The following is an 11386-nucleotide window of genomic DNA, read 5'->3' as shown; positions in this document are numbered from 1 at the left end:
ACCAGCACAATAAAACTAAAAACACGCAGAGTTGGTTAGTTGTAATTAAGCGCAAAGCTACACAATGGGCTATCTGTGTTCTGCCCACCACGGGTATTGAAACCCAGTTTCTAGCGTTGTAAGTCCGCAGACATACCGCTGTGCCACTGGGAGGACAGAGCGCAGAGATCACATTGTGTAGCTTTGCACCAAAAAAAACCAAAAAAACCGAGAAATAGGAGTTCAAATAGAAAATGTGATTTTATTTAACATTCAAAAATGAAACAGATAAATAAATGCTCGAGAGTTTTTGTGAAGGTTAATTTCACTTTAACACCAAGTTAAATTGGAATTTCACAAACTATTTCAACAAAATTTGTAGAACGATATCACTTTAAATATTAGCTGTGATTATTCAGTTAATTTGATTTCAAACATTGTGTTTTATTATACCAATGAAACATTGTCCCCCCCCCCCCCACTACGTATTCTTAACTATCAAAAGCTGTCAAAATTCGTGGATTCAAGTGTTAGTCTTTGTACCAAACATCTAGAGCGTAAAGAGATTGTTGAACCTGCATGTGAAAAATTGCTTAATGTAAGCTAACTTTGTTACAGGTACTCGAGAACGTTCTTCAGTCGGCATTTAGAATTTCACATACTAGTTCAGGCTTAATGAAGCTCACTGGATAATGAACACCCTAGATAAGGCTTACAAAAACAGTTAAGGATGTAGATGCCTGAATGGTTGCATTATTTTCATCCCTGGTGTCAAATTTCTTTTATGGTTAATATTCTTAAAATAACACTGCTTCTCTGCTCTGTCTCCTGCAACAGTTTTCCGCCCGTCTGGTTTCAATTGGAACGCTAGATCTTGGCACAAGTAACTGTTAACTGAGGTAGCAAGTCAGGCGTGTCGTACGGCTGCTCAGACCCATTATGAGAGTGACAAAAACCACCCAAGCACAAAATGTGTTTAACTTAGGCTTCCCATAAACAGATAATCCTGCTTCCGTCGTCAACACACGTTAGAAGAACAGTTTGTTAGCGCTCATTTATTTCATTCGTCAGATGCCGAGCATCCAAACGAAGACGTCGCGAGAAGAGAACGCGGCGTTCTTTTCAGTACCTAAGGAATTCCATACGCGGTTGTCGTAACGTTTCGGAGGCAGCTAGTCTAAATTTTAAATGTGTGTCATCTTTAGGGGAAGTGCTCATCAGCACTTAGGACAAGTCTTCCTTGTAAAGTGTCACGGTGAACTTGCGAGTGTTTACTCACTGTAATTAATTGGCGTCAAACAATTCAAAACAGTAATGTCATGAAGAAACAAAACAAAACATGCTACTCTCAGAAATGTCTAGATAAGAAAAACAACAAAAAGCTAGCACACCCAATAAAACACGTGAACAGAGCTGAGTGAGTGGTCTATATTTTATTTCGTATACAGAACCTGAGTTCTACAAAGAGCTAAGCTTCAGTTATTGAAATATTCATTAGTAATGCTAATTTCATAAATACATTTTTTAATCATACTAACCACAGAAGTATATGTGAGTATTTTCTCGAATGATAAGCAGGTTAAAAACACAATCTGGATTCGAGGTTTTACTGTAAAATGTATATGGCTCCAAACTTATGTGTGGTTAATATTCAGAAAATTTTTGTTGTTTATGTCCAGATTAAGAATATAACGATGGCCTATAGAATTTGGTTTTCTAACAAAGATGAAAAGTCGAATTCAAGTGAAAAAATCAAACGAAATATATATTCTTCAGTAACATTCGAATACTCTGTATGTTCCTAAGGGTAAACAATTTATTTTAATAACAAGAATAATTTACAATTATATTTTGTACTAAACGAAACTTCCATTATGAAACATTTAGGGTTCTTCTGACATCAGAAATTGACTAGAGGTTAACGTGTACGAAACGCCGACCGAATGTCATATCTCAACGAATTTTTTTTTCAAAAACTATTAGACCGTTCTAGACTTGGCTTTGTTTTACGTATTAAACTTATAATTGATTACATTCGTGTTTTTAAATCAGCCTATTAAAATTCTTAATATGCAGTGGAGATGAATAAATTTTACTTTTATATTCTTTTTCTTTTTGGTTTTTTACATATCCTGAAAAACAATTGGACGGTCTTAAGAAAAATTATGACAACTATATTTAGCAAGTATAAAATAAACGAAACGAAAATCAAGAATTAACTATATTTTGTCTTAACGTAATTTTGATTCTAAATCCAAATTTGTGAATTTTTTAAAAGCAAACTTGAATCAATCACTTCATAGTATTATAAACATCAAATTCCCGGATCTATTTTATAAAACTGAGAAGTTTAGGGCCAGTTTGTTAATAAAGAAAATACGTTCGAAATGTTTCCTTAAATGGCCTATTATGTTTATCGAAAATTAACAACAAAATTCATTTCATAATCATATTTACATTTATATTTTAACACCAGTGACTATTGTGTATAATTACAAAGAGCCTGCGTAGCGTTTTTGTTGTCGTTTTTTGTGCAAAAGTTAACTTCAGTTTAAGTTTCTGAATCTCTGTACAGCAGAAAATGACAAGAAAACACCATGTTATACTCTAAACAACCCAAGAAAAGTTGTTTTATGGTATATTAAACAACGAAGTGTCTCTGTTGTTGAATAATAATAACCTTGTACACGATTCATTTTCTTTACGTTTAACAATTGCCACAGTTTCAATAGAATATTTTATTTTAACGTATCGATTAATGTAAATTGTCGCGTTTATGAATTAAAATTTATATTCAGCAATAAACTGCCTATGAAAATAAAGTAACTTTTATCAATATTTAACATAACTTATAAAAAAGTAGTATTCAGAACATACCTGAAAGTTTAAAAGATAATGTTTTTTCGTTTAATGTGAACAGATTAAGAAAAGGGGAGTTTAATGCATAGAGAATTATAAACATTCTTGAGAAGAAGAAAAACAAAAGTTTTTTATGTGTAATTTTTCCAAAGAAGCTGATTAATTATTCTAAATATTATTGAAACTTAAAAATATTGTTTGTAATACGTGAGAAGTGCTAAACTAGAACGCTTATTTTCAATATTAATTACTCAATCGAGATACGTGGTAAAACCGATGTCTTCTTGACCATGGCTCACCCAGCAATATGTGGTAAAACCAGAATTTACCTTAATCGTAAGTTAAGTAGGTCAAACGTGTCATTCAATGAGCAAATCGTGGTTAAACTAACTTCATATTCTCTATTGTTCAACCAGTAATACGTAGTAAAACCAGCAGTAGTCTTGAAGTCGTTCAACTGGTAATACGTGGTCAAACCGGTGTTTACCTTGACCATCGTTAACCTGGCAACACATGATACAACAGGCGATACATGGGCGAAGCCAGCGTTTACACTGAAATCGTTCATCCAGTGACACTGGATCAAAACGATGTTTGTCTCAACTGTAGTTAACTCATCTAGCATTTTATATTAAGTTATCGAGTGGTTATTTTGTGAGGTTTTCTAAAAAATGTAAAACAAACAGGAGAGACAAAGATCATAAAACAACGAGTTTCGTATCAGGATTATTTTGCTCGTTAGATTTCTGATCTTCTAATTGTTAGACGGATTGATTTTTGATCTTCTAATTCTTAGACGGGTTGATTTTTGATCTTTTAATTGTTAGACGGGTTGATTTCTAATCTAATAATTGTTAGACGGGTGGATTTCTGATATTTTAATTGTTAGACGGGTTGATTTCTGATCTTATAATTGTTAGACGGGTTGATTTCTGATCTTATAATTGTTAGACGGGTTGATTTCTGATCTTTTAATTGTTAGACGGGTTGATTTCTCATCTTATAATTGTTAGACGGGTTGATTTCTGATCTTTTAATTGTTAGACGGGTTGATTTCTGATCTTATAATTTTCTTCATTCAAGGAATTATTCTAGGACAACGATGTTATTCTTTCAGTTGAACGTTTATATATATATATAGTTCCTGGCAAAACTTTATTTGAAATAACTAGATAAGAAGTAATGTTTCCATCATTAGATGAATAGAATGTACGAAACAGTCAGTTTTGAAACTCAAGAACTGAAGGAATCGGTCTTTTCGATTAAGCTTCTATAGGAATAATATTGTAAAAAGTTGACTTTTTAATTCATGAAAAAGGCGGTTTATTCTATGTAGTACTATTAAAAATTTAAAATGTAAAAGTTGTGAGGATTTTATGTTTATTAAGATAAAGAAATCAATTTAAGGTAACTTAAGACTTCAGATGTGAGGTATTAATTTTTTGTTACTAAACCAGGTTTTATGCAAAGGATTGTAAGATTTGACTCACATTTTTTAGAACAAATTGATAACACATTGTAGAAAGTGGCACGTAAAAATAAACCCACGTACTGTATATGTATTGGTCTGTATGTATATATATGTGTGTATATGTATATATATATATATACACAAGCCACATATAGATATAGTAGCATTAACATTAAATTTAAGCCCAAAACACAGGTAAATCCAAGAATTATTGTTCTACGCATTTATGTGTGCACAATGTTGTTACAGGAAGCGAAACGTTATAAAATAGGTTAACGTATCACAGAAGTCCCCATTAAGCGATACGGAGTTTCCTTTACTTCTACAAGGGGATGCAACTTCAGCACAAACACACCGACGAGCGTATCACATGACTCTTGTAACATGGAAGTTTTCTTCAAGGCCATCGCTGCTATAAGTCAGACTGAAAGTTTTCTTCAAGGCCAATCGCTGCTACAAATCAGATTTAAGGTTATTTAAATAGTGGTCGAAAAATGCGAGTCTTCTGAAGATACCACCACGATAGCAATCCCTCTTTCATTATAACAGCGTTCTCAGAGATTCGCACTTTTACTCCCAAGAGACTGGCTAGTTTCCTCGGTTAAAACTACATAAGAAATTACACAGACACTCGAGTCATTTTTTTAATCTCTGAGGATCTCTCGCGACTTGTTACTGACTAGTCTGTTACAGACCAGAGCAGAGCCACCAAACACCAGAGAAGCCAAGCTTGTAGGTAACAGCCGGAACCATGATTCAAAGCTAAAAGATAAACAAATACAGCTTACAACGCAAGCAATTTATTTTAAAAAGTTTGTTGTTCCTTTTGATTATAATAGTAATTAAAATTTAACATAACTTGAAATACTTTCTTTTTTTTTCATTTTGAACGTTTCTAGAACTTACAAGGTTTATGCGAGGAAAATGATTGTATATTATACTTAAATACATGTATATATACATATATATATATATATATATATGGATCTTTGTAAAATGTATCATAATTAGCATCTTAGGTGGAATATAAAGAATATATTTATTCCAACTCAACTGAAATCCATCTACCTCTTTATGGAATCACTGATCGAATATATAAAAAGTTTTTTTTCTTTAACCCAGTACAGTTGCAAGTGTTTACTTAGTTATTAGGGTCGTGATGTTTTATCCAAGCCAATACGTCACGGTTCTTTATTATATTGGAGTCTCGTGTCTTTATCTAAGCAAGAAAAGTCTCTGCTCTTTATCTAACACAAAAAAGTGACAGATTATAATCCAACCTAGGACTTTATTTAACTCAGTAGATTTTGGGTCTTTAATTAACAAACCAGAAATATCACGGATCTTGATCTATCCCAGTGGAGTTTTGAGTCTTTAACTAACCCGGTAGAGGTTGCAAACGGAATTTTCTCTTGCTTACGGAAATCTTTATTAGGTCATAAACATGTCGAAGTGTATTGGAAACTACCATTCTTATAATAGGAGTAAACCTAAATTGTCCCCGATGGGGCAGCGAAAATTGTACGGATATACAACGCTAGAATCCGGAGTTCGATTCCCGCAATGAGCCCAATGCAGCTTTGTCCTAAAGCAAACAACAACAAACATCTACTTAAATTATCCCTTTATCAATACCGACAATACTTTATAGCATCTACTATGAACTTGGATTGACATTATGATGCAGTAAAGTGAAGTATCTTACCAGAGCCACTATTTTCTGACACATGAAGACCTGAACTTTGACGAAGATTACCAACTACAGTTTCTTTGCTGCTGGTACCAATTACTCTGGAAACAGTTGCCGTGCACTTGAGACGAAGCCCATCTGAGAGGAAGTGTTCCTGATGAACTCTGAACTTTAAGCCTAGTACAGCAGATACCGTGTTATCCACGTACTGGATGTCAGAATATTTAATGATGTAGTCCGACTTCGCCTGCATGGAGCAATGTTAAAAGATGATTATTTTAATTCATACTAAAAATCAACAAGTCTGGTAAACCGGATCCAAGAGAATGATCAAAAACATATTCAAAAGGCTGAGTACGTTATATTAAAACGACTGGAAGGTGCAAATCACGTGAGAACAATCGCCGATATAAAGTCACGTTGAAACAATAAATATTACAACTACATTTTAATATTGTTCGTAAGTAGTGTGGTGCGGCCGAAAATTGTTTGCTTTTGAGAAAGGTATGTGACAGCCTGAAAATATTCATTTACTTAGATAATAAAGATGGGATAGTCGTTAAAATTAATGGCATTGGAAAACAAAGGAATGTGAATTAATTTGAGGCGCCATGATCATAAAGACAAGGACCTTCAAGAAGTCGTTCCACAGCAGTGTTACGCAAAGTGCGGCGTCTTCTAACAAGTGAGAACCCACGAATACAAAGGTCAGTGGTAAAACTCTCTATGTGGTCCGAGAAATAGTAAGTTATCTGGAAAAGCGAGATAAGTTACGCATATACAAGTTGCTTCCACGACATATATTTTCAATCATCGCATACCTCAAATAGATGGGGAAGAAATCGGGTATTCATGCTATTCCATATGAAGACATATCAGTCAAGTTGTCAGGCGCAGATTTCTGGATTTCTGTGCGATTGGATTGTTGAAACGGGTGCTGGAAAACCGTCGTTCACGTAAACATAGATGGGTTATGGAAAGCAAGCAGGAAGAAGTGGTGTGCTGTGGGCATGATAACCTGACGAGGAGACATGTCCACTATGCTATTGTCAAGTTGCATGGTCATCAGACAGAGTATGATGGGAGGTGGCTGCATGGATCATAACGACGTGATGTGGCTCCAAAATAGTTTTAATATAACGTATTCAACCTTTATATTCGTACTGAGAATAATACACATGTATTCAAACAATTACAACTATCAGCTTACACCCAGGAGATGTGAATTATATAGTTTTATTAAAGTATAAAGACGTATTTAAGTACAATACTACTTAATCGAGTTGATAACCAGAACAGTGGCTGATATGTATATTCCAGTTTAGATTTAGCACTTCCGCCTAGCAGTGCTCTTTTTTTTCAGGTCTAGCATTTCCATTATCTGTTTTCTTGTTGAGATCTAAAATTTTAGGATTAACATGTTCTAGTGTAAATCCAGCATTTTCGGCTGATTAGCCATGTTATTGTTGGAATCTAATATTTCTGGCTAGTCTATTCTTGTTGAAATCTAACAATTCCGCCTCAACATATTCTGGTTGAGACCTAGCATTAGATTCATTGTATTTGTTTGTTCTTTATTCTATACGGGTGCATTGAAATTTTTTACCCTAATATATAATATAATCTCTCTTAAAGTTCTGTCTACAATTCGGTACATTATACACGCTCACTGAGACAAATATATTATTTATATAAACGTAATTTTGTTATATGCCCATCAGTAATACTTACTTTTAATACCTAATCCAAAATGTGTTTTTATTATAGTTAACCGTTAGAAATTAGCAGTTATGTTTCTTATTATAATAATAGTAGTGTTGACAATAAGTCAGTCTTAGCAACCTTCTACCACAATCTGTTCTCGAGCAGATCTTTTAGATGTAGAAAAACGAAAACATTCTATTAAAAGTAATGCTTTAAATATAAATTCGATTAAGATACTTTTACATTAGAAGCATTTGTTGAAGTGTTTTCTGAGCTATAAGAAGCACTATGTTCAAATTAAAGTATTATATTGCTTCACTGATATTTTTCTTTCTTCTTTTATCTAGAAGAACAATTTGTTAATTGAATTTCGCGCAAAGCTACTCGAGGACTATCTGCGCTAACCTTCCCTAATTTTAAACTGGTAGACAAGAAGGATGGCAGCTAGTCATTACCACCCATTCAAGGACTACTATTTAACAACGAATAGTAGAATTGATCGTCACATCATAACATCCCCAAGACTGAAAGGGCAAGCATGTTCGGTGGCAGGATTCGATCCCGCGACCCACAATTTGCGAGTCGAGTGCCCTAGCCATCAGGCAATGGCAGGCCTAAAAGAACAGAAGTCCTGCAGGTTATCTTTATCAACGAATTATTTCAAAGTAGGAATACTCACTAGAAACTATTAATTCCTAAATATTTAAACATACGATATAAGTTAAAGTAAACTTAGGCTATGAGAGAGTTTAACTAAAAATAAGTTTAACTACCTCTAAAAATCTGCGAATATACAATTGTTACCTGTTCTCTCTGACATGTGTATTTTAAGACAATTGTTTGGGAAGAGGAATCTTCATATAAAATTTAGTTTATTTTCCTAACTAAACAAATTATGTTCGATTGCAATTCTATACTTATTTAATGTTCCTATCCTGTCTTGTAGTAAAAAATCAAATTCAAAACCGTAAATAAATACGAATTAAGTTCCAGTATCACAGCAAGAACTGTGATTACATTTGATATAGGTTTACGATCAGTACAAAAAAAGGCTTTTAATATTATTGTATAAATAGGTCCCAAATCTATTGAAAACAATAGACACAATTAAAACTAATACATCGTTCGATTGCAGTATTGAAAATAAGATGTTTTATTGTTATCTTCAAGATCTAGTAGAAACGTAGCACTGATCATTTATTTAAATGAAATAAGCTTATGGATCAAATTTCTCAGTTCGGCAAAATATAACTTATTCATCCATACCAACGATATGCGTTTGAACGACTGCTATTTGGTTTCTTTTAATTTTTGTTTTCCTAGTGGTAGAGTTTTTACTTCATACTCTTGGGTGAACTAATAAACACTTACTTCCATGAGTGCGAGGTTTGAATTGTTAAACGGTCGCTTTAAACAAAAGATAATAAGAAGTATTTAAAACACAGACGTCGAGAATATTAATTATACCAACATTTTTCGAATATATTTCTATCCCAGAGCAGCATTTCTGCTAATGATCATTCGGACTGTGTTCAGTAAGTTTGAATATATTTCTATCCCAGAGCAGCATTTCTGCTAATGATCATTCGGACTGTGTTCAGTAAGTTTGAATATATTTAATTACGGAATAAACGAGTTTTTTCTTTATTTAGTTTAATTTGGTTTGTTTTGAATTTCGCGCAAAGCTACACGAGAACTACGTGCGCTTGTCTTCCTTAATTTAGCAGTGATAGACTATGGGGAAGGCAGCTAGTCAACACCGCCCACCTCCTACTTTTGGACTACTCTTATACTAACGAATAGTAATGGGATTGACCGTCACATTACAATGACCCCCACGGCTGAAAGAGCTATCACTTTTAGTGTGACGGAGATTCGAATCCGCGACCCACAGATTGTGAGTCGAGTGCCCTAACCACCGGGCCCTGCCAGGACTTCTATATTTAGATCCAATTTGATGGTAGGAAATACAACATATGCCCCAATGGCTAAGCCACTTTCGAAAATCTACACACACACAAAAGATTGCAATTGTAAAGTTGCTAAGACTTATAAGCCTTTAAAAAGTTGTTTTATTTCAAAATAATTTAAGTTTTATGATACCGAATATCAATGAAGGAATTGGATACATTTCCTCAGAATCTAAACAGTCTAGACCGTTTCGGGTGTTATTTGATCTTTAATTCACTAACCCCTATTTAAGGTCGAAACGACATATTACCTACTCTTATATCCTTTTACCAGGATACTCTAACAGTATTAAGAAGAAATAAACTTCTTTTCCGTGATGTTGTTGCCCTCTAAAAAAATTAACAATTACTGACCAACAAACAGACAGATAACTTGTTTGTACAAACTTGCCTATACCCAATCCCATGTACTCACGTACAAAGTAGTGGTCGAAGCATTACAGGCAAGTTATAAAAACTAGACAGGGTTTAGTGATGTTCTATTTTTGTTGCTTTGAAAGGAAGCTCAGGGTATGTTCCAGGCAGCAAACTGATGCTGAAACACAGTCGTCAATACTTTTCTACGTCATTCTACTGGAATTTTCAAGTGATCTCTTTTAACCATTTTCATTCTCAGCTTCTGTAAGGTCACACTCTTATACAACTTCACTGTTTCAGGCTTGTTTTTGTATCTTGAAAGTTGTTTCTTAAAACAAAATTATTCTACTATTAGAATAAAAAAACATTGAAATGTCTGAAGCCTATGTACATCATATTTAAAAAGCCCAAATAATCAACACATAGTAGGACTTAGCTATGAATTGATTTATGCCAATGTTTAACAGCCAATTTGCATCGGAAACTGACCAGTACATTTTTGTTCAGTTGATGTAATAACTACTAGTTGTAGTTTCTTGATGCACCCAGTATAAAACAAATAATATATTTTGTATTTTGACAACTAGGGTGCATACATAACTTTGAAGTAATAATCACCCTCTTCATTTCTTTTCATAGTTAATTTGGTTAAGTAAATAAAATAAAAGGTATAAATTACTTTCGTACTTTACAACTTCTTGGAAAACTTTGTTAATTATAACAACTATCTTAAGGAAAAGATTAAATCGTGCTGGTGTTGGCTTAACCTAAAAACCCCAGCCTTCTAATTCCGGAAACCTCTTATCGCTGACCCAAAGGAGTCCTCTGTTTCTACTGAAATGACAAGTAAGGTTTAGTTATGACTGGACAATTTTTATTTAATCAGACATTCAAGTATACATTTTATTATTTAAGTTTGTTTATTATTAAGCACAAAACTACAACATAGGCTATCTGCCATCTGCCCACAGTGTATATCAAAACCAGGCTATTAGCATTATAAGCCCTCAGACTTACCGCTGAGCCACTGGGAGCATATTACTCAAGTTTCTCTACTGTGACTAATTCATGGCATCATCACTTAGATATAACACCATACTAATGTTTTTAATTTAAATTAACATAGTGATAGCATAATGTATCCACTTAGATATGTTACGTATTACAATTTTGAATAGTATGAAACCAAGTTAAATGATAATTTAATTTTAGTAGTTAAATATATGCCGATATATCTTCAATTTATGATATTTGCCAACGAGATTGATACACACAGTTTTCTTTTTAATACAAATATATTTTAATATGACTAACAACAATACAATTTACAATAACAGTTATTACAAGCAATAATTT

General features: G+C 33.5%; 1 protein-coding gene across 1 annotated transcript in view; it reads right to left on the bottom strand.

Annotated features, from left to right (window-relative positions):
- Window positions 1–322: 322 nt before the first annotated feature.
- The window catches only part of LOC106464294, a gene marked incomplete at its 5' end in the record, with an annotated part of 46169 nt that continues 35105 nt past the window's right edge, over window positions 323–11386 (bottom strand). The window contains 2 exons of the mRNA XM_022391992.1: window positions 323–5071; window positions 6015–6246. Coding sequence (XP_022247700.1) covers window positions 4989–5071; window positions 6015–6246 — 315 coding nt within the window. The remainder of the gene's footprint in view (window positions 5072–6014; window positions 6247–11386) is intronic.

This window comes from Limulus polyphemus, unplaced genomic scaffold (assembly GCF_000517525.1).
Source record: "Limulus polyphemus unplaced genomic scaffold, Limulus_polyphemus-2.1.2 Scaffold1612, whole genome shotgun sequence".
NCBI classification, from domain to species: Eukaryota; Metazoa; Arthropoda; class Merostomata; order Xiphosura; family Limulidae; genus Limulus; species Limulus polyphemus.
The sequence above is the reverse complement of the archived record's forward strand: the minus strand, read 5'-3'. Positions and strand labels throughout refer to the sequence as shown.